The sequence below is a fragment of the Aulostomus chinensis genome, chromosome 4 (assembly GCF_037954235.1).
Source record: "Aulostomus chinensis isolate RoL2024-O1b breed Wild chromosome 4, RoL_Achi_v1.0, whole genome shotgun sequence".
In the NCBI taxonomy this organism is placed as follows: Eukaryota; Metazoa; Chordata; class Actinopteri; order Syngnathiformes; family Aulostomidae; genus Aulostomus; species Aulostomus chinensis.
Genome location: NC_141323.1, coordinates 16,393,859 through 16,417,925, shown reverse-complemented (window position 1 = coordinate 16,417,925; position 24,067 = coordinate 16,393,859). Strand labels below are relative to the sequence as shown.

Here is a 24,067-nt window from a genome sequence, read left to right as displayed (position 1 = left end):
GCAAGAAGGTTCCGGTTCCGGGTTTGAGTCCCGGCTCCAGCACAGGATCTTTCTGTGTGGAGTCTGCATGTTCTCCCTGTTCCTGTGTGGGTTCTCTCTGGTACTCCAGCTTCCTCCCACAGTCCAAAGACATCAAGAGGGGACGAGGCTGATTGATACTCTAAATTGACCGTAGGTGTGACTGTGAGAGTGAATGGTTGTCTGTCTCTATGTGTTGGCCCTGTGATGGACTGGCGACCTGTCCAGCCAGGGTGAACCCCACCTCTCTCTAAACCTTCATTATGAATCTAATAGAAGTTTACTAACAGTCAAATAAGCTTTGTGCAACGAGATATAAAGTAAGAACAATACCTTATTAAGTTTATTAAACCATTTATGATGCACTCATTAACAGCTAGCTAACTAGTTTTTGCAGCAAAAGATAACTGCAAATAAATGCATAATGTAGTTTAACAATGTCATATCATTTAATATCATATCTTATAACCTGACAATAAATGTGATTATGGTGCCATTATTGATGCTTACGTATTTTACTTGTACGTAATAAGAATTTTAAAAGTCAATATCTGTTAAATACTTTTTACAAAAACCTTCACATGAAGTGTTATCAAAAAAACAAAACAAATCATGCACAAGCAAAATGGGACTCAAGGAAATTGTCGAGAAAATAGAGAGAGTGAGAGAGAGAGGAAATTATTTAGGCTGCTAAGAATAAACTTTAACAATTGAAAGGAATGAATAAATATAAAGGAGCAGGATTTACTCATCTAACGCATGCCAGTATATATATCCTTATGTGCAATGCTCGCTCTCATCACATGCCAGGAATACTTCCCACAGTTTCAATAAGCCTTGAGAGACTTCATGTCTGTCGAAAGCCAACAGTCCCAAAAAAGTGAGCATACATTCTCAGGCACATCAATAACAATTAATCAGCCATCAAGCACCTAAGACGGGCCTTCTGCTTTTTTCATTAGGCTCCTATTTCACATTATACTCTTCGTACAGTTTGACATTTATACCAATTAAAACATAATTAATATTGCTTATTACTGGGAATTTCTCATCAGGGATGGAGTGGCCAACCCTGAGGGCAGGGAAATGGGGGTCCATCATTCTCTTAATGGATCAAGACGACCTGCTCAATTATAGCTGTCTATCAATGTCACCACTGGGGATAAATGACTTGATTTTTTTTTTTTTTTTTGCTTTCCCCGCTTTGATTGACTTTTAATTTGTTTTTTAAGGTGGAGAGAGGGGGAGAGAGGGGGAGAGAGGGGGGGAGGGGAGAGAGAGAGAGAAAGAGAGAGAGAGAGAGAGAAGACAGCACGGTGTCTCATATCATTACAGTTATTAATGAGACTGCTCTCCTGATTTGAGGGCTGCCTTGTTTGGTTTTGAAAAAAGTGTCGATGTCGGCTGTCACAAGGCTTTTGTTTACCAGGCGGTAACACAAACAACATCAGCGTCAATTTCACCTACTGTGACCCACCACATTGTTAATTTGCTTGCTTCTTTTGCTCTCTTTTCAAACGAAGCTAATTGCATCGCGGTTGTTGTTGAAGAGCAGGTACACAAACTTGTGCTGAGGATATCAAACGTGTCAGAGTCTGCAGCTAAATTGATTGGGCAATTGTTAACAACTCTTTCAAACATTCCTGTGACCCAGTATTTAAAGGTAGAGTCTGCAGCGTTTTCTTTCAAAAATAAAATACGGACTTAAAATTAATCTAGCTCAATTATCACTAATGGGCCACGAGATGTGTTTGACTATGTCTGAAGAGTCGCGTCCCTCTGCATGGATTTCGATGTTATGAGAAATTCTGTAACACCCCACAAATGACAGCGCACAGGGGGAGTTGGATGGGGATAGAACACAACAACCGGACAAAATTTGCCGCCCTACTGAGGTGGAACGGCAGTTTGTGCTTGTGGTGTTTCTCCTGTACGGCAGCTTGTCCTAGCCGGAGGTTAGCACATGCAGGGTGGGGGGTGTAAGCTTTTGGTGGTGTCGAGTCTGGGAAGAGGGGCCCAAGCCACAATGAACCATGCAACACATCTGCCGACTCTAAATGTTATTACGGGTTTTTAACAGATTCAAAAAATTACAAGGTGTAACTCAACAATAAAACTCAACCGTACCTCCAGGTCTCTGAGTACAGGATGTTCCTCGATTCCAGGGAAGAGGACCCTCATGGTATAGGTCCTATAGTCCAAGAAGGGAATTCCTGCTCCGTCCAAATCACTTGTCAACTCATGGATGTCTGTCTGGAGCTCTGCGAAGGCTGATGGGTACGCCAGATACACAAACCAGTTACAAAGCATAATGATGGCATTTTTATGGCACCTCATCTCAGATAGCAGTTATACAGTCATCACATCATTCAGACATCATCAGAAGAATGAAACACAGTACAGGTAAACTGAATCCATAAATATGACAGGGAATACTGAAAATGTTCATAAGTCATCCTGTAAATCCCCCACATAACACATTTCAGTCAAAACCACTCAAGTCCAAGAGAAGTACAATCTTGAGTAGGCTTCTTAACATTTATCTCTCATAGAATAGTTTCGCTCAGGGGTGTCATACTTGTATGAAAAATACATAAAAGCATATTTTAAATCTACAGAATCTAAGTAATCACTACATTGCAGCATTACTCAATAGAATTTAGCACCTGTTGAGATGGGGCACCATTCTTATTACAATCATAAAAGAAAAAATCAATTATAGATCACATCTGAATCAGTCGTGATTATGAATCCTTTATGCACTGATCTTGATTCCTGCTAGACGAACAGTGGAGGTCTTTTACATGAAGGTAAAAGAAGCAAGCTTGTGACTGGAGGATCACCGGTTCAATCCCCTGAAGTGGCAAAATGTATCTGGGTGGAGAAAGTAAAGAAGCAGAACTTGCCCCTCCCTAATTACCACCACTCAGGTGCTCTTGAGCAAGGCCCTGAACTTACATGCTGCTCCAAAGACTGGTGTACTGAGTAGCTTCCAGGTGTGACTAAATAAAGGGTTTGAAAATAAAAGAAAAAAATATGCACAGACAATGACTTGGCGATAAATGAAAGGTTTATTGATCACTAGGAATAATAAATGAACAAATGAATGATATATCATTGATATGATATCAAAACAGAATAAATGCAGATGATCGATGATAACTGAAAGATGAAGCAATAGTGGGAAGAAGTATGTGATCATAAGACAATTTATAGCCAAATTAATGCTCTAAACTTCAGCAACCATCAGCTGTCATCACTTCCTCTGAGGTGATACCAGGAGAGGAGACCTCAGTCCTGCCATCGGTTCACGTTCACAATCACGGCTCTGTGGCAAAAAGTAAGTTAGTGGGCAGTAACTTTTCAAACTGATGTCAGGAGTTCTGGTCGCGGCCTCATGGCTACTTACTGGCGAGGAAACTGAGACGAGGTCCAGGAGCGCTAACTACTGTTCATTTTCATTTGGTTGAAGGCTGCTGTGTTTTAGAGCAGTTCTGTCAGACACTCGTCCTGGTTGGACCTCGTGCTGTGAAAACTGGATGCCTCTTGATCACAAGAACTGATGAGACTTGAGACAATCTAGACTTGCAATGTACGGTGGTGGGGAAATGAAAAAAAACTACAAAACAATGCCATGTCATTTAAGTGTGACCAAAAAAAAATCCCCCCAAAAAACTGGGGAAATTTAAAAAAGAGGAGGCGAGAAAAAAGAAGACGGATCAATTGATCGGATCAGATGTTTTTCTTGGTCGCATACTTCTCATCACTATGTTCAGATGTTTGAGTAAAGACAAACAATAACAAAAATGAACTGATGGAAACAACAAAGATGTGGAACATTTGAGAAAAAACATGAAAGACATCCATTCATCTCGACGGTCCTATCGTCAGCTGTGGCACTGTGGTGAGAACCAGTCATTAGTTTGCCAACATTTTTTGTACAAATCTAAAATTATTGTCCTTCATCTCATGGAGTTGTAAACTGGATACTGATGGTCATTTACAAGTAAGTGCTTTTCATTAATGCAAGGGGGGGGGGGGGCGGTTTTACTGTAGGTTCTGATATCCTGAACAATATCTCACTTCAGGGGTGATGAAGAAAACAGCACTGAAGTTTGTTTCTCATGTATATGAATGTATAGTGGGAATCTTGGGTTTAGTAACACTTCAATGAATGGTTTAATTGGATTGAATTGGGATTAATTTAATGTCAGTCCTTCATGTGGAGTTCCATGTCAGATTACTAAAAGCAAAGGGGGAAGGTCATCATTGGGACACAAAGGTCAGTTTTAGGGCTGATGCTGTCTTTTCCTCCTCCCTGAGGCCACTTGGACTAGAGTTTATCGGAGAAATGGGTTAATCCTGAGGATTGTAAACCTTCAATCTGAGATTTCAATTCACCCTCCGTTCCTTGAGTGAACATATTCTGATACAACACGAAGTACACAGCATACATGTACAAAAAACATCTTATTACACAGTAGTAAAGAGGAAAAAGCAATGTATGGAAGTACAATCAGGGAAAAATATATAAAGGAAACATAACAAGGCATGTACAACAATTGCCTGGTTAATTTTAGCACAAGCAGAATGGATGTGCATGACTGCGGTTGGTGGTGAAAGTCGGATTTGATTGGCTGATGGCCCAGAAGGTGAGCAGAGTTGAGTGAATTTCCGTGAATCTTCTTAACAGTTTTCCTTGTTGTAAAACTCAGACAAATAGGGGACGAAACACTTGAAATCAATAACACACCAGCATTTTCTTCTCACCTTCTTTGCACTCCAGGGCCACACGTGACTCAAGATTGTCCATCTGCATCTGCAGCCTCTTCAGGGTGAGGTCACTCTCGCGAGACTTGCGCTTGTAGGCGATGAGCACCACCACGATGAAGAGGATGAGCAGGGCGCCTGCCGCAGCAATGCCGATGATTGCCGTGCTGCTGAGCGGGCTGTCTGACGTGAACACAACCGAGCCGGGGGAAAACTCGATGCCTCCCACACGAGCCTTAGAATAGCAGCAGATTATAATTAAAAGTCACAAATTTTACTTCCTTCAAAGTTTTTTTTTTGTTTCCAGAGAATACTTATCTTGTATGATTGATACTTAAGTGTATTGCAGCTCTTACAAGAGAATTAATTATCCTAAATGTGTATGACTTCAGGTAGGAGGTTTAATAACTTGACTTAGAAAAGATAAATAACTGCCACAAATGGAGTTTCACTCAAGGAAAGGTCAAGACTGTCTCACTGAATCACATTAATTTCCAGTTTGGAAAAGTTGAGATCAAAGATCAGACAGACATATTGACTGGGAATTTTAATGTGCACACACTTCTGTACACATGTGCATCTTTAATTGATTTACAGTAACTGGGACGCTGGATTTGGGTGGTAACATCAGGAAGCGCTTTCTTCAAAGTGGTCCCTCTTAAAACCACAAATGGAATCTTTATTGAGTTTGCAGAGGATCTAATCCTTCTTATTGGGGGTTTATTTGTTTGTCTTTTGTCTGCTTGTGGGCAGTAACAGGAACCACATGGCTGATTGGATTAGAGCTGCTGTCTGTCTGGAAATGGACAAGGAGACAAATAGAAAGCAACACGAGGAATGTCCGTCTGTCCGTCAAACTGTCAATTTTCTAGTTCTGTGTCCCTTCTCCAATGTAGCCTGCCTATCTGCTGTGTGTGTGTGTATGTATGTGTATGTGTATGTGTGTGTGTGTGCGTGTGTGTGTGTGTGTGTGTGTGTGTGTGTGTGTGTGTGTGTGTGTGTGTGTCCTTTTCCCTCTTGTCTTGGTGCTGTGTCACTCACCAGGACCTTGTGTTGACCCATCAGGTTGGGTGACTCACAGAGCAGCTGGGTGTCTGACACCGTTAACATGCAGGGCTTCTCGCCAATTAGAACCGTGTAGTTCAACTTTCCATTCCCGCTATTGGTTGGAGGCAGGAAGTTCCGCCCCTGCAGGAGTATTCATACGTGATTAACGCTGGTGGGAGTGGGGTCAAATTCCTCTTGCAGTTATCAACATCTCAGCAAAATGACATTTACAATATCATGGGTAATAGTCTGTAATTATTGAATCAAATTATGGCTATTATTATATTTGTATGATTAGTATGTTGAGGTGTCTTTGCCATGTGGAGTTTTAATCCATCAGGGAGACTGACAGAGGGTTTGTTTCTGTCTTACACAGCGTTCAATATATGAGCAATGTAAGGGTGATCAATAGCGCTGGCGTCAACATAAAGCATTTTTTTGATACAACCACAGATGCGAAATCACACTAAACAACGTAACTTAAAGGTTTCAAATATCTGATTTTAGTCACGTAATGTCACACTCTACCTTGAGTATGATAGGCGATCCAGGTTTAAGCTCCAGCAGCCCGGACACGCTGAGCAGTTCAAACTCAGGATTTGGGTAGTAGATGAAGTTGGAGTTGTTGAGAGCCATTAGAGCCTGCACGTCATCCAGTTTAAAGCCAAACTCATCAGGTCTCTCAGGTACTTCTTGGTGCCTGGCCAGGCTGATGGGGAGCTCCGGAGCTTGGCACAGCATGGATGTCGGGCTCAACACCTGGCACAACTGGAGGAAGAGAAACAGAATCCTCATGACCAATCAGAACATCTGCTAATGAAACGTGTCTTTGGGAAGCAGGCAGAGTTTCCTGTGCGTAAACAGCAGAGGTGGCAGAAGTCCACACATTCATTACTCAAGTAGAAGAACAGATAGTTAAAAGAAAAGAGTCTGATAAAAGTAGAAGTACTGATTGAACTTATCCAAGTAAAAGTAAAGAAAAACAGATAAGAACAATAAGATCACATATTATCAAGTGTCCAGTGTGCAGTGCTTCTTTGAGACAACTAAAATAACACAATCATTTGGTAGCAGCTTTTACCTCATTTTTTTTCCAAGTGCCTTTTTTCTGTTGTGTATCAAAACTAAAGAAACAAGACAGTTTGTTTTTAAAAATGCGAGGAGTAGAAATTCCAGATATTTGTGCTAAAATGTAGGCAGTAAAAAAAACAAAAAAACAAAACTGTCTAAGTACAGATACCTGAAAAAATACATGAGTATGGTAACAATGTATCTGTACTTTGCTGCTTCTTCCTCCAGTAAATGCCCAGAAAATGATCTTTCTTTGAGGAAGTTATACTGTACTTAATATGCTGTGTGAATCTAGGTATTAATCACATTTTCCTATTATTTTCCATGGTTGAATCTCAGTATATCTCCTAGTCAAATTAGCACTAAGCTCCCTATTACCTTATTCATGCCATCTTGCAAGTCACGCACTATTAAAATGGCACTTCAATATGCCCCAACTTTGCTACATCCCTAGGCATCCCATTAGTTAACGGAGTGAATCTTTCATGCCATAGGTTCACATTCAAATAGGAAATGGGATGCCCCTCCCCCTGAATTTCAAAAAGTGCAAAGACCTGTAGGATGTACCAAATGGGGGCACGTGTGTGTGTGTGTGTGTGTGTGTGTGTGTGTGTGTGTGTGTGTGTGTGTATGTATATGCAGTATCATCACAATCAGTCTTTGATGTGTGAAGTTTCCGGTTTGAAAGTAGGACCCACACCTCCTTCATTACCTTCCAGAAGGACACCCCCATCATCTCATCACTTCTTTATCCCCTGTCTCGTTATTTTTCCCTATGATCCTCTCTCTTTGACACTTATTCTCTCAGTCATCTGTTCTCTATACCACTTTACAGCTCAATTACTGCACCACACATCCCTCTCGCTCTTTGTCTTTGCCCTGGTATTTCATTTGATGTGTAGTGCTCTTTTTGTTTTTTCTTTTACGATCATTCATCTGTACTTTATTCTGAGCCAGTTTTACAAACAAGAACGGATTGTCCGATCTGTCATTGTCATACTGCACGCCCCTCAGTAGCGTTAGAACATCTCAGCGTGTCAACTGCGTTGACAAATCAACTAGCAGCAAAGGTCTCGTTCAGACATCTCACGTTCCTACAAGTAACCTCCACCGTGCAGACTTTTGCTTGTCACTCTAATTGGGTCCGAGAACATCATACTTGACAAATCTGGGGAGGTTTTCAGTACATCACAATTATATATCCTGCACGGCTGAACCAGCTCACACCGCTGCCTCAATGTTTCAGATGGTATTGTCTTTTCTGTTTGTGTGGGTCTGTCAGTGTAAGAACGGTTCGAGCTGACTCAGAACACGAGACCTTATCTGTCAGCCCATTTTGTTTACGTTGAACAAGCTGCGTATACAGTATCTTGAGACACAATGCCTCGTCCAGGCACAGATGTTAAACGTGGCGCAAGATGCCAAATAGATAGCATTACTGCCTTTTGTTAATCCCTCTTCTTTCACCGAGATCACAGGGGCTCTTGTGTGGCTTTATCTACCCTCCCCTGAGAGAAAAGGGTGAATAAAGGGTAAAAAGAATTTGATAAGGGCCGATCTCTGTGGATTTTAGTTCAATGTCTTTCTATTGTTGCAGAGGTGTGGAGAGAAATTGCATCATCCCCTATGATTTCAAATACAACCAGTTGATTCGGACTATTTTTCCATCAATTCAATAGGATTTCTGTAAGTAAGGGGGGGGGTCAGGAAGTCTGTAACTGAGGGCATCCCCTCAGATAAATCCTGGCCATAAGCTCTAGTATGTTTTTGACTCTGGAGAAGTTGGGAAAACAGTGAAATTCCCTCTGAACATACACTTGAACCAAATCGAGGCTATTGTACTTAACATCTTGCTTACATATAATGTCAAATTCAGTGTCATTTTCTTTTATTTCAGTCACTGAGCCTCCCCTGAAACCGTCCCTCTGAAAACTTCAGATTTAAATGTTTTTGTGCAGTTCAGAAAATCTTTCATCGCCAACACTTACATTGAGCGTCTCATGACTGTTGTATTTGGCTCGGATGAGAGGAGTCTGAATAATGTCCAGGTTTGTTCCTGTCACTGTCACAGGGGTGTGTCCACTGGAGAGAGAAAAGAGGGACGAGAGGGATCAACGTGGTTCAGAGGTGGTTGTATCATGCATGGACATTTGTTTGGGTCTGCTGCTGCACAATTATGATGGGAAGTATGAATTATACAACGTATTGACTCAAGAGTTCACCTGTAGATGCTCCATTCAGGCTCTATCTTTGTAATGGAAGGATCCTCCACATACTCAAAGCGGAGGTCTTTCTGTAGGTGGGCTTTGTCGATGCTCACAGATACGGACACGTTTCCATAGCCGTGCAGGGACGCGTGTGTCCGGCAGGTGAGCCACAGACCTCCCCTCCTACAACAAAGACAGCACCAGACACCAGTTTTTTTCTCTCACACTTCACTACAATCTGACTTTTTCGTGCAACCAGTGAAGTAGCCCCCTGCTGGCCATTGAGATTCGGGGGTAGTACATTTTCAGGCACACAGAAGGTGTTTCAGGTTCTCCTTTCTTTTTTTTAATGGTCTATTACTTACATTAACAGCTGAAGTGTGATTGGCAGTGTCAGCCCAGGCTTGTTGGCCACTCACCTCAGATAAGTGCATGGCTGGTCCTTAAACATGATTGACACGTTGCTCCCAGCATCAAGGTGACTCCCGGTGATGTTGACAATGGTTCCCCCGGAAACTGGCCCTCGACTGGGCTTGATGTTGTGGATCCTGGGGATCTGGAGAAGGAGTTGAAAAGACAAAAGCCAAAAAAGACGATGGAACACAGATGGAAATAACTGGTGCAATTATTAAAAAATCATGCTTTGGGAAAAATTCAAAATGTTTTACCTTGTTGCAGTTACACCTGCATAATAATCTCATTTTATAATGTAACAAGCTCTGTGTATCCGAAATAAATACTACAGCATCCAGTCATAATCCCTTATCACAACATTCTGTCCACATTTGTAAATAATGGTTGATTATTTGTAAAAATGGAAGCCCACTGACTACTGATGTATTCCAAAAAAACAAAAAATAATCATAGTAAATATACGTGAGCTGCAGAATACACAGGCTGAGTGTGTTTGAATGATAATACATTATCTCAACCTGCATTGTGTGGAAATACATCAGTTTAGTGTGACAGTGTCCCCAGCAGGAGCTGATTTACTGCATTGGAAGCTGTGATAAAGTAAACACTCCTCCAGTTCATTTGGCCTTCTTATAATCTCATCTGCAGCCTGCTGGGGGGTGTGACATAGAGACCGAACATCATATAATCCTGTGCAGGGACACCATTGAGAAATAAACCTCGACCAGCGGGCATTAATGGATGACATTAAAAAAGAAATTGCTGCATAAAATGATCTCAGAATGGCAACAACTGCAAATTCATTTGCGAGCGCTTGTGTGTGTGTGTGTGCGCGCGCGGGTGAGGGATGATTAATTGTGCACAGTTTTCAGAGCAGAATGTTAAAGGAACGCAGAGCATGGGTGTTACTGTATGTGTGTGCTTTTATGTTCAGGCAAGCTTCTTACTTTTTTTTTCTTAATTACCGGAAGTGTTGATTAAAGACTGCAACTCATGTCTTGCTGCTGATACATGCAGGATTGTCAGTGAGGAAACCAAGATGTAAATACAGCATTAACACAGAAGAGAGACGCAAGATGGTAACATATGCAGCATGAGTGGCACCCTGCTCATTAGGCACAACACTGCATGTGATGAATCCGTCATTTTGAGTCCTTTTAACCATCAAACAGCCAGAGGAAACCCAATATCCCAGTCATGTAGTGACCAAACACCGTCTGTATTGTGTACTACAAATAGGAAAAAAAATAGGGCACAGTACATTTATTTCACTTTTTAAATCAGGGATTTATGTCTCTGTATATCTCTCTATTTCATAGTTTTGCCTAAATAGGCTAATTTAGGCAGTTTGAGATTAAGTATTTTTTAAAAGTTGAAGTTTTAGTTTTTCAAACTTGACATGTCCAAACATAATATCTAAGAATATAATCTGCATCTGTCATTAAATAAATATTCAAGTGGGCATTTGTGCTAAATACAACGGAATTTCCTCTGTGTTCCTGAAATATCGTGTTCATTTGAGGTTATGACGATGTCAGCATTTAATAACCGAAAAATTTTGAGTGCAAGTGAACGAAGTTTGTACATTTTTTAATTAAAATTTCTCAAGGAACTTCCTGATTATACACAGCAACCTGAAAAAAAAAAGCCTCTGGGCTTCTGCAGCATATTAGCAATAGATATGTCAAAGCAAACAGAAACAAGATAACATGAAAATAGAGACTCACCACGAAATAGTAGTATTTGGAGGACTTAGCCATGAATTCTGGTCTGCACTCTCCAATCCCAACACAGACCTGCACGTTCCCGGTGTACTGACTCTTCTCCGCTCTGCCCATCTCACACACGATTCTGGGAACACAAGTACAGACATCAGCCTGGAATATATGACCAAAAACACCCCCCAAAATAAAACAAACCATGTTGCATGCACAAACACACATCCATATCCTGCATATGGAGCGATAACTTCTGGAAACAGCTGCAGCAAATGGACAGATCTGCTTCGCCGGCTAAGAATAGGCCATCATAAAATAATGTTATTTAGCAGCAACTTCATCTCCACTGCCAACTTCTACGAGAAAATGGAAAAAGGAAAAAGCAAGAAGTCTCTATCCTTTTTACATATGACCTCAAATCCAGCTTCCTCTTCTGCTGGGTCAGCATTTGCTTAGAAAGTGCTGGCACACAACTTACTTTCTTAGTTGAAGAAGCGCTGGGTCTGTTGATAAGGCAACTTTAAACTAGTTAAAAATAATTTGATAGATGGCACCTGGAGGGACCCGTAGCGCTGGATTAAGCTTAAATGTCAACTAACTGTAACCTCCTGAACTTTTAGAAAATCATTTTAGGATTGTGCGTGCATGTGTGTGCCTGTGTGTATGTGTTTGTGCCACTACTGCAGTAAATATGAAGGTCGGAGTGGTTTTCATGGTGCCCACTGCAGTACACTCAAATATTCCACATGTGCTGCTGTGACTGAAACTAAATTAAACTCCAACCCCAGGCCAATTTGGCTTTTGTTTACCCGTCATTGCCTCTTACACTTGTACTCACTCACCTTCTCTCTTGCTTTGACACACGCACGCGCACACACGCACACACACACACACACACACACACTGTGACTTGTGATGCAACGGTCAAGCTGAGTTGTTACAGCTCCGTCATATCAAGCGAGACAGGTAATATAAAACTGTGACTATTGGACTCAGGAGTCAAAGTCACTGTAGGATAAGAAGTGTTAACTGTGCTTTCAGTGGGATTATTATGACGAGTGAAGACAGAGCAGAAATGTGCAGGAAGTTTAGAGGAACATTTTTACATCCCCCTACAACGGAGAGACTATTCTCCAGCATAATTAGTACATTTTTATGCAAAAACAGAGAGTAACTCCAGATGTAAACTTTGCACTTGCTAAAAGGAAACTGAGCTGCAGAAACAGAGAGAATCTGAGGATTCGATACTTAGTTTAGTTTAGTTTGATCTCGATTAGCTGCAGCTGTTCTTTCAGGGCTTTGACACATGCATAAAATTGCAAATACCCATAACAGTAAACAAACATAATAAATAAAACAGAATACCCAGACATTATTCCATAACTCATATCAATTGAGTAAATTGCCTCCAACTAATCTGTTACTTTTATTATCTTAAACATGTTTTGAGTGATAAATTTGGTCCACTTCTCATACATTAACAATGTCTTTTATTCCATAAAAGCTTACATGTTCTGTCACATTGATGACCTAGTGTGATCATTCTACTGGTTTTTAAAATCCCACTATACAAAAGATAATATAGAAATATGAGAATTAAGAGTATTTAACACAAAAGCATATTTCCAGCAGTTCTATCCACCATTATCTATCATATACTACAGCACTTACTGCTCAGCGGGGATGTAGCCCTCACGGATGGGTGTGCATTCCACCTCAGCCACCTTCACGTTACCCTGAATCTCTCTGAAGTCCAAGCCCAAATTCTCACCACGAATGGTCACAAGTGTGCCGCCTTCTCTGGGACCCCGCAGCGGGGTAATCTGTTGAGATTAAAAACTAGATTCATATTTTTGAAGGTTTATTTCGTATTTTCCCTGAGGACACGTTGTATTTTGCAGAATTTTCAGATGGGATAGAACTCTATAAGCAGTATTCTCACGGTGAAACAGGTGTCCTATTGCACATTCTGATGAACTGAAGTGTATTGAACTTACAAGTAAAACAAAACAGATGTTATTGCTTTCTAACTTGTGTATAGTGGCAAAAGTACAATAGTGTTTGTCCAAAAAGTCCTACTTCGGCATCCCTAATGGTGTGCATTGACTAGCCTTTTTATCGACCAGCCAGTCAAACTGGAACTTTCTTTAGTATCGACTAAGCCATCTGCAAAAGCAATTTAGAACTAAACTCTAGTGTATAAGCAAGAAGAGTGATGACTCTTCACTTTTTTGATATTAATTCCTTGTAGATGAAGGTTTGATATGTCTGTTTCTTATGTTCTTCACAGGAAAGCAGGAGGTTGCAGAGACAGGAGATGACAGGACACGCTGGAGAAAAGAGACGACTAAACGATCCCTCCAGTGATGCCTATGAGAGGTCAAGACTTGGGGTCAAGGGTTTGTCATTTCTCATTCCTCTATTTACTGCAAACCGCCATATATTAGAGGAGATTAACTTTGAAATGACACTTGGTGACATCTTATCAGTAAACACACTTTAATTTGATGTATCTGTATCATCCCTCAATGTTGATGTTACCTCCATCCATCAAGGCTTTACTCTCACAATTATTAATGTGTGTGTGTGGGTACAAATCATAAGGGCTAACCAGATGAATGGATGTTGGAGACTGACTAGTCTGCTCCGATCTATCTCTGCCCTGAAGGCAGGGGCCCAGCCTTCATGGTGCTGTGTCACCATCCCCCTGAATAATAGTGAATTTTCACTGAAGCTTACTCTCCCATTGTTCATGGTCGGTTCATATTTGGCACTCTAACCCCCTGCAGTGTTCACTGGTAGAGTGCTGAGTATGGGCCTTTTTCATACAGGTGAGCCAGCACATGTCCCATATGTGGTTTGGATTGACGTATCAGCCCGGCACGGCCGGTATTTGCATTTCCATTAGAACAGCAGTCACCGTCAGGTGAATGATGATGCTCTTGGTTATGACTGCTTTTTACTCATAACCATTCACAACTCTAAAAAAGCCAAAATAAAATATCAGAACAGTAAAATAAAGCAGGTCTGAGAATAAAACAGGGATGTAAGAGATTCAGGGTTGAGTGTGCGTCATGTAGGGCTGCACCTGAGTATTGTCATCATCGCAGCTTCTTAGTATCATCAATGAGTTATTAGTAGATTATACTCCCAATTGACCGTAAGTCCAGGAAAACATCTGGAAAATTTCAACAAAATGCTCATCACGTTTCCCAGAGCCCAAAATCTTGTGTTCAGTTTTCTTTTCTTTTCTCTCAATAATGACAACATCAAGAATTATCTCCACCAGACAAAAAAATAAATTTAAAATTTACATTTTGCTTGAAAAAGATTCATTTTCTTTCTATTGACGAAATGATTGATTACTGAAGCTCGAGGTGGATGAGCCATCACTGCCAGCAGCTTAGAGGGCCTGAACACTTGACCGGTAGCAAAAGTAGCAACAGAAGAGCCTGAACAGGATGTATGTAGTATTATCTTGTGTGTAGAATACATGTACTCCTGTGTGATATCCTAATATTACCACATGCACACCAAAAGGGATTAATTTTACTGACTAGTTCTCAAACAAGTGGACTAAATAAGTAGTTGTGCTTGAAAAATTTGGCCAATCAATTGACAGCTCAAGTCAGGTCCTGCACGACACAAGTCCTGTGTCTGTCATGTGAGAGAAATCCTTATCGCATGGTTCAATGTCTCTGATTAATGAGACTCCCCGCTGATATCTTGATGGAAAAAAAGGGCCCTCTGGGAGCGGGGCAACAATACATGCAATTTAAAAGATTGCACACAATGCATCATGGCTCTCTATTTATTGGCAAATAGGGAGGACGGAGAGGGGGATCAAGTGAAGGAGCAAAGGGAAAGAGAGAAAGAGGAGAGAGACGCAATGAAGCGTTGATTAGATTTGTGACTTTGACAAGATAATTGACGGTCGGGTAGAGGCAAACACTTAATCACTTCTTTCTCTCTCCCTCTCTCTTCCCATGCTTGTGTGCGAGTCTCTTCCTCTCATATTGTTGATGGGAGATGTCATTATAATGAAGCATATTAGAATGCATTAGGGCCCCGATTGTCTCGGAAAAGTCCTCACTCCTCACCCACTGACAGTTTTTATGGGGGACGTGAGAAGGCTGCAATATGTCCCCGCTTCAGCCTCAGGGATGTGAGGAGAAATACAGGGCTCCTCTCTTGATATAAATCCACTGCTCAGGTTGAAGACAAACACTAGAGGGGAGGAATGATGGAGTCATAGAACTGTCTTCCGCTTCCTTAGATTTGATTAGAGTTTGGATAAAAACAATGGAGAGAAAGTCAAGCTACTTTTGTTTTGGTGTAATTGTCATCTTCAGTGTTTATAGATTTCAGATTTTTCTCTTTTTTCATCTATCTGAAAAATCTGGCTATTATTAAAACAGTCTTCCGGCACCACAACCCATCTGGTTAACATGATGCACGGAGATAATCTGATTCATGATGCATTAAAGGTCACGAGAAACAATGGGTTAGTGGCTCATAGATTTCACCAAATCTCTGCTGAGGTCTGTGCCGGTCTATCCGGGAAGATATAAGGAGCTGCACGGTGGTGCAGTGGTTAGCACTGTGGCCTCACAGCAAGAAGGTTCCGGGTTCGAGTCCCGGCTCAGGCACGGGATCTTTCTGTGTGGAGTTTGCATGTTCTCCCCGTGTCTGCGTGGGTTCTCTCAGGTACTCCAGCTTCCTCCCACAGTCCAAAAACATGCAATTGGGGACTAGGCTGATTGATACTCTAAATTGACCGTAGGTATGAATGTGAGTGTGAATGGTTGTTCGTCTCTCTATGTTGGCCCTGCGATGGACTGGCGACCTGTCCAGGGTGTACCCCGCCTCTCGCCCGTTGACGCTGGGATAGGCTCCAGCCCCCCCGCGACCCTTAATGTGTAGGAATAAGCGGAAGATGACGATGGATGGATAAATGTTAGTCATATCATGTTAGCACACCACATATGTTTTGGAAAAAAATGTCAATAATATTTGATTCAAAAGAACCTTTATCTTTTTAACTCTTTATTTAGCATGCTACATTTACATGCTAGCCTATTGACGATTAAATATTCAGATATTTTAATTGTCTTTTACTTTTCACCCGTTAGCCTGCTAACATCCTTAAATGGGCATTTTAGCATGTTAAAAGTTGACATGTAAGAAATGTTCAATTCAAAGTCCATCCATCCATCAATCCATCCATTTTCTACCACTTATCCTGTTAAGGGTCGCAGGGGGGCTGGAGCCTATCCCAGCAGCCTTCGGGCAAGAGGTGAGGTTCACCCTGGACAGGTCACCAATCCATCACAGGGCCAACACATAGAGACAGACAACCATTCACACTCACAGCCACACCTACGGTCAATTTAGAGTATCAATCAGCCTTGTCCCCTCTTGATGTCTTTGGACTGTGGGAGGAAGCTGGAGTACCAGAGAGAACCCACACAGGAACAGGGAAAACATGGAGACTCCACACAGAAAGATCCCGTACCCGAGCCGGGGCTCAAACCCGGAACCTTCTTGCTGTGAGGCCAAAGGGCTAACCACTGCCCGTTAATAGAAAGGTGTTAAGACAAAATTTAATCGAATTTCTTTCATTTGTTACAAAATATAAATGATTCAAGAACCTGAAATATACTCTGCTAAATGGGATCACATAAGTTATTACATAAACACAGTGCGTATGTGTCTCACCTGTGTGATCCGGGGATGAGTGCACTTGCTGTTGATGCCGTTGTGTTCCAGCCACTGGTTCTCAGGGTGGGGGCAGTGTTGTTTGAGGGTGCAGCGGTTCTCTCCTTTACACCAAACACAACCAAATAGTGGATCTGCCTTCAGACACAAGCCACAACTTCCACGCTGGGCGTCGCATTTGTACAGATGGACTGAGAGGAAAAGAGAGGAGGGAAGGTAATTATAGCTTACATGAGAACTCAGGTGAAAATCCTTGTACAAATGGTTACAAAATTGGGAAACGTATTTTAAGAAAAACCCCACATTACTTACAAACACCTCAAAATATGGGCAAAACTAAAGTGTGTGTTTGCTGCTGTGTGAGAACCACAAACAGAACATTTGTTATCTTTTCTCATTATCTCTCTATCCATCACATCATCAGGTCTTTAAACACCCCCCTCCACACACAGCGACATCTTTCCTCTGCTCACCCACTACACATTTAACACATAATCTCCATGGCAACAAGCCAGACATTTTCTTCTTAATTGCCATTAGACGCATGTGTGATCCGTCCATCAAATGAAGCCCTTGGAGCTGCTTCCTCCACCAGCAAACAAATAAGAGAAGGCAGAGGAGGATTACCTAAATCAAACATCGCTCTCTCGCTCTAGCTGTTGCACCCTTGCTTTAACACTCATGCTCAGACACACACTGCAAACACACATAAAGACTGTTCAAAGTTTGCCTTACAGCACAGTGTCATATTGGCATATCACAACAGGTTCCTTATGTCTGACTCTGCTGCCTTTGGTTAAAATGAGCTGTTTTCCTATCAGACAACTCCAGCATGCTGTTGTTTTTCCTGCCCCAGCATGGATCACTCACAAATAGTGGACTGCCAGTGGCCAAACTACATCAAGTTCAGCAGTTGAACGCTGGATGCTTTTAAAATTCAGCACAAAGCTGTCATTCCACATGCGATACACTGTCAGTTGATGAGAGTTGGGACAGCAACGGGGAGAAAAATGTATCTTACAGTGTTATGTTGTTACAGTCTTACTACTGGATCTAGAATGACTCAAATAATTGACATTTTCTTAAATAAATCTACAACATAAGTGTTTCCCTTATCTCTTGAAAAGGTTAGCATATATGCTGCTATAGCATCTGGTATATCAGAACTGGAGATTATTTCTTCTTTGAAAGAAGAGCAAAGAATGGCACAGAAGACTCTCCTAGGTGGGAAATATGTTTTTGTTCTTCTCCTCGCTGGTCTCTGCTTCTACATCAGTTCATCATTCTGATTTGTTTAAGTTAACAGAAAGTTCATTTAATTACCATCTGACACATCAGATTAATCCCAGGTATCTAGTGAGCTAAATACCTGGATCAGTTAGCAATGATCCATGAGAGAACAAGACATACTGTATACAAAGGAGAACCCAAACCTGGCCGCTCTGTAACAAAAGGGACTGCAAGTACGTGCATTCGCAGCCAATGTTTTAGTTGCATCAACATCAGTCTATAAATTGTGACCATACAATCAAATCTTTCCCCCATATCCTTTTCATTGCCCACTGCAAATCAACATACTGAATCATGTGAACACAGATCTATGTGTCCTGTGTCGCTTCAACTCATGTTTTCGTGACAAACTGAAGGCTACACACACTTGCCTGTGACTCTTGAAATGCGTGACCCCCTTCGCTGCTCAGTCATGCAGTGTGTAAACCAAATTGACTTAAAGATTTCCAATTCTAGTCAGCAAGTTGTGTCGTAACACTTCAGCGACCTGATGACTTTGACAGTCGTGTAGTGTGAACTTGGCATTAGTTATTAACATAATTTGTTCACTTGTCTCTATATGCTTTGCCAATACTGCTCCTGTGAAATGTATGACCCTATCGCTCATGGAACTGCTGATAAGAAAGAAACTAAATGAAGGGTGGAGGAGAGGAAGCGTCGGCAGAGATGGATGGACTGCACAAGTCCCCGAGAGATGTTGACAGAGCAAAGAGAAACATCTGAAGAGAAATATTTGAGGGGAAATGAACTTAGAAAGTTGGGGAGAGCGAAGTGCAGGAGAGGGGGAGGAGAAGGAGAGACGTAGAGAAAGAAAGGAAGATGTGTTAAAGTTATACACTCGACAAGGAAACAACAGCACCTCAGCACACCGCCCGCCTGTTGCCATGGAGACTAACTCCAAGGGCAACAATGGGGAGGAGCACTGTGTGTGCATGTGTGTGAGAATTTATAGAGACTACGTGTGTGCTTATGATACTCAGAGAACTATGGAGAGAGCTAATAAGATTTTTGTGTGTGTGTGTGTGTGTGTGTGTGTGTGTGTGTGTTTGTATGTGGCGGTGTGTGTACATTTGGTCTTGCAGCTGTGAATGCGCACCTTTGTTGTGGGCGGGGTTGTCGATGCTGAAATCTCCGTTCCAGATGACGGTCAGCTCAACGGGAAGACTGCTCATCTCCATCCCATCATAGAAATACTGTCACCATGGCAACCGGAGAGAGGGGAAGAGAGGGAGTCAGGGAATAAGAGATAGAAAGGCTGTTGAGCTGCTTTGAACTATTATCTCCAAGTCCAAAACCCTCTGGTTTCACCATATTTATTTGAATGCAAAATGCATCAGGTTGCTGTAGACATGATGAATGCACCGCAGGAAATCACACATGCATACACACACACACATACACACTGTATTCATACACACACCAGAAACCATTCAAAGACACAATTATTTTCCATTTGGTTCTGTAGCTTAAGCAGCATGGAGGGTTGGTGCTAGAATCCCAGTTTTTGCAAAATTACAGTTTTCCTTCTTCTTTGCTCAATCAAAGTACAATATCCCAATTGTACTATGATTACACGCACATATCCCACACACAGACGCTGACACACACGTAATGATGAAGATTGACAGGAAGATGAAATGTTATTGTATCAACAGATGATTAGCATCAAGACCAGCATAAAGCCTTATTTCATGCAAGTATTTCATTGCTGTCAATGTGTTATTCAGCTAGTGAAAGGAGCTTGACTGCAGCCGTACTTGTGCATGGGTTCTTTTCTCATGTAGCTGGGAAAAATCCCTCTGCCTGAGCCAGTGTGAGTGCAGATCATGTGGCTGTGTTGGTGTAAAAATATCATGACCGGATTTATAGGAAAACTTAACAGTGAAGGAGCGCTTTTATAGAGATTGTTTTGGCGCGTGAGTGGGAGGTGGTCAATCATGATAAAGACAAGTCCAAACACACACACACACTCACACTCACACACCCTTACCGATGTGTTTTGACACTGCACTGAGGAGCTGTTGAAGCGCAGGGCAGGAACTCTGTGCTCGTTTCCCTGGATGGTCAGCAGACATTCGTACCCCCTCTGTCCAGACTGGGGCTGAGGGAGGTTCTTGGCCCGCAGGGTGATGGGCTTCACCACGTTGACTGGCACCAGGATCCTGTCTGCAGGCAGCAACTGGGGACACTCCTGGGGAAAGGACAACAAGACAAAGAGAGATAGTGAGGGGCAACTCAACTCAGTGGATCTGATGTATTGCAACATGCTTTATTTTGCTGCACCATAATTCTGAGCCCTGGAAAGGAAGATTGTATCAAATATATCATGAAGTTAATCTTCGCGACAGCTTCACTTACAGTATACCGTATTAAAGTATCTATGTGTCTACTTTACCTGACACCTCCTCTTAACACAGAGGGCCATTCAAACAGTTTGACAAACAGGACTGATGACACTGTAGGTTATACTAATGTGCAAAAAGTCATGGCCTACTTTCATTTTAAAGTCAATGGTAGTTAACCTGCTACATTGTTTGGCATCATATACATTCATGCTGAGTCAAAAACAGACTTTGGATTCACTCTGAATTGTTACTTCTGAACCTCATTTAAAGAAACATGTCAGCTTTTAGGAAATATCCTACATCATTATCAAAGCCAGACCCGCAGAAAGATACCCTTCTCTCCTCTCTGCCTGTATTATGGAGCTCCAGAGCCCCTCAGGAGCTGTGACTACTGGTTAGCTTAGCTGTGGTCAATTCTAGCAGTGAGGCTAGCAGAGAAAGCTGTTTCAAAAGTTGTGAAATACGCTGTGCTTGCCTGCATTAATACAACTCCAGTTATGCTTAACATTCACTGCGAACAAACTCTAGAGAATTACGAGATGTTCTTATTTTGGAGTCAAATATATATAGTTGTTCTCATGCCCCACTGTTAGCATCCATTGCAGCTACGATAAGTAGCAGTGAGCCATCCTGTGGGAGTCTGGAGTTGTGGAATTCATGCACTGAGTAGAGTATCTGCCTGTCTGGCTCTAAAAATGAATGAAAATAAAAGTGTTCCTTCAAGGCTACACTGGCTTCATATTTGAGCTGTTTGATGATGAATTTGGGTTGTGCTGTACTATATTTGTTCATACGTACTACAAAGATATTTTTGTCAAAATGGGGTGCGCATTTAATTTTTTTTTTTTTTTTGCATTGGCATGTCAACATGAAACAGACTTCCAAACTTCCTTTTCAATGTAAAATATTCAGTCAAATTTATACCAAACAGATTTAAAACCTCAAAGAGCTGTTGCCATGGTGTTTCTTGTTCTCTGCACTACTACTCCTACTCAGGTCCACACCCACAGTATATAATCACACTGTGACCTGAGTTTTGCCCCCATCTCTTTTCCTTTTTGTTTATTTTTGTTGTTGTTGTTGCCGCTCCATTCCAGCTTCTCCTCAACTTTCCATTATCCTCCTATTTTGACGGCAGACGCAGGTGCAGCACTGAAGCAAAGCACTATTTGTACCTTTCAGAGTACCATAATCTGAATCAGCTCCAAGCTGAATGTTCCAGAAGTTCCTGTTTTGGAATGAAAACATTAATGGATCTAAAATAAGGAAGACTTCCTCTAGTTTAGCAATTAGTGAAGAATGAGTGATGGAAAGGAAGACAACACCAAAGAGTTAAACCACTTAGCAATTGGACTTCTAAATTTAACAGCCAATCAATTCAGGTGTGAGCAGCTGGCTAAATATAGAGCACCTATAGCTTGCCTGGAAGAAGAGGGGGAGAGGAGAAAGGGGAGGACAGGTGAGGACAGAAGAAGAGACAACGCGGTGGGAAGGGTAGATGAACACAGGAGAGAAAATGAGGAAATTAAAGCAGGGGAAGAGCAGGGCTGACAGTGAGGATGGGTACAGGAGGGTAGAGATAGCAAATAGAGAAAAGCACTTCTATAAGTACTTTGCAAAACTGTTCAATGTTTGTGCAGAAGAGTTATGGATAGAGAGAGAGAGCAAGTGAAACAGGCAAACTGAGAGAGGAACAACAAAAGAGCAGAATGAACCAAAAAAATAAAAATACCATTAAGCGTATGCGACAGGGGGAGCTTTGGCATGTCAAAGAGGGAGCCAGAGAGAGAGAGAGAGAGAGTGAAAAGAAGAACAGATAAGGTGAGCCCCCGCATGAATGGAGCTGGGGGGGAGTGAAGCATAGCGCACGTTGAACTGGGTGATAACACTTGTTTGAAGTTCATTAAAAGCCACTTGATTGGGTTAGTCTGAGTGAGGGACTGGATGGCTGCTTGGTAAGAGAGAGGGGAACGGTCTGTGACACTATTCACAAAGTCATTATAGATAAATGACACACAGGGTGAGTGAGTTCAGCGGCGGAGGACAGGAAGAAAAAGGTGGCCCGTGTGTGTGTGTTTGCTCTTCCAAATCTCATTTTCCTACCAACGAAGGGTCGTATTTGGAGAATGAATATGAGAGGGAGGGCAAAGAGAGATGCAATCCATTTTTAATCACATCTCTTCCAGTTAATACACTTGAACAATGAGGATAATAAATTGGATCTGGTATGTGAAAATGAAGGCACGGGAAGCGCTGAAGTATGACTTAACACAGTGACTTAAGCTGAATCCTGAAGACACAGATCTACACTGATAGGGGCATATGGTGATGAAGTGATAGGATCGTGCATAAACACACAAACACACACTGCTCCAATAGTGCAAGGGTATGTGTGAGTATGTAGCCATGGTGGACTACAGCTAAAATGAACTGAAACCCTGAAACAATCTAAGTGACTCGCACCTCCATTTTATTTTCTTGCACATGCTTAGGTGAAGATTCGAGGTGATAGACCCAATGTACTCTGAGGAAAATTATGTCCCAGATTTTTACAAACGTCCAGCAAGGTCTGCAGTGAAAACATAAATTCTATTCTTAGTCGAAATTGTAATATTTTAAGCTTTGGCTAGAGCCAAGTTAGACACTACGAACACTCAAATTAGGGGTATGAATATTCATGATTTGGGTTAAAATACAAATAATTAAATAAAACCAGCTGCAAATGTCCCAATGTCTTTTTTCTTCTCCTCATGATTATATGGTTATAAGCTAATTACAGTGCTTTATTTTTTTGTGGGGTGAGCGAGTGGAGCCTGACCCACAAGAGACATCACTCATCCACAAATGCAAAAACACGCAAAGAATAAACTGCAGCATTATTCTGATCACAATGGGAGATAAACAACACAAGGCCGAACCAGCCAGGATCGCTGCCATCATCTGCCTTTATGAGAACTTGTCAAGGAGATGGAAAACTTCAAAATGCAAATTTAATTTGCTGCTGACTAGACACACAAACACACACACACACCATGTCATTAATACCTTGCACAGTTCTCTTTATAATGCTGACATCAGAATACATTTCACGGGGACACTCAAAATACCCAGGCATGCAATCTCAGGTAAATAATCTTACATAGTAAGACTGGAAAACACGCAGACCTACACACACGCAGGTTTATTTAAACCCATAAATTGTTGTCAGAAGCCCTGTAATTTTGTTCCTTCATTCCAACACACCGTTCATGCTCACATGCTGTATATGTACAGTACATGGATAAAGTGATAGAACAGAGCTAGCCTGTGTTTTCCCTCCTACTTAGCTCTGTAGCTGTGATTGACGTTGTCACTCAAATGCATACTTTGATTGTTGCCAGTGTTTCCCGGGGCCAAGTGGGCTCTCAGTTGTTTGGACAAACACAAACGTGTGTGTTTCCTCACTGGATACTGATGCTAGTGATGTTGG

General features: G+C 41.7%; 1 protein-coding gene across 4 annotated transcripts in view; it reads right to left on the bottom strand.

Annotated features, from left to right (window-relative positions):
- plxna4 (plexin A4) overlaps positions 1 to 24,067 on the bottom strand; it is a 248,351-nt gene that overhangs the window by 39,544 nt on the left and 184,740 nt on the right. For all 4 annotated transcript variants that reach the window (XM_086202084.1, XM_086202085.1, XM_086202083.1 and 1 more), the window contains 12 exons: positions 20,244 to 20,444; positions 19,350 to 19,446; positions 16,964 to 17,154; positions 12,917 to 13,068; positions 11,255 to 11,378; positions 9,533 to 9,669; positions 9,129 to 9,296; positions 8,895 to 8,988; positions 6,364 to 6,603; positions 5,830 to 5,976; positions 4,789 to 5,023; positions 2,146 to 2,288 (listed from right to left, as the gene is read on the bottom strand). In XM_086202084.1, the coding sequence (XP_086058210.1) occupies positions 2,146 to 2,288; positions 4,789 to 5,023; positions 5,830 to 5,976; positions 6,364 to 6,603; positions 8,895 to 8,988; positions 9,129 to 9,296; positions 9,533 to 9,669; positions 11,255 to 11,378; positions 12,917 to 13,068; positions 16,964 to 17,154; positions 19,350 to 19,446; positions 20,244 to 20,444 (1,929 nt within the window). The remainder of the gene's footprint in view (positions 1 to 2,145; positions 2,289 to 4,788; positions 5,024 to 5,829; positions 5,977 to 6,363; positions 6,604 to 8,894; positions 8,989 to 9,128; positions 9,297 to 9,532; positions 9,670 to 11,254; positions 11,379 to 12,916; positions 13,069 to 16,963; positions 17,155 to 19,349; positions 19,447 to 20,243; positions 20,445 to 24,067) is intronic.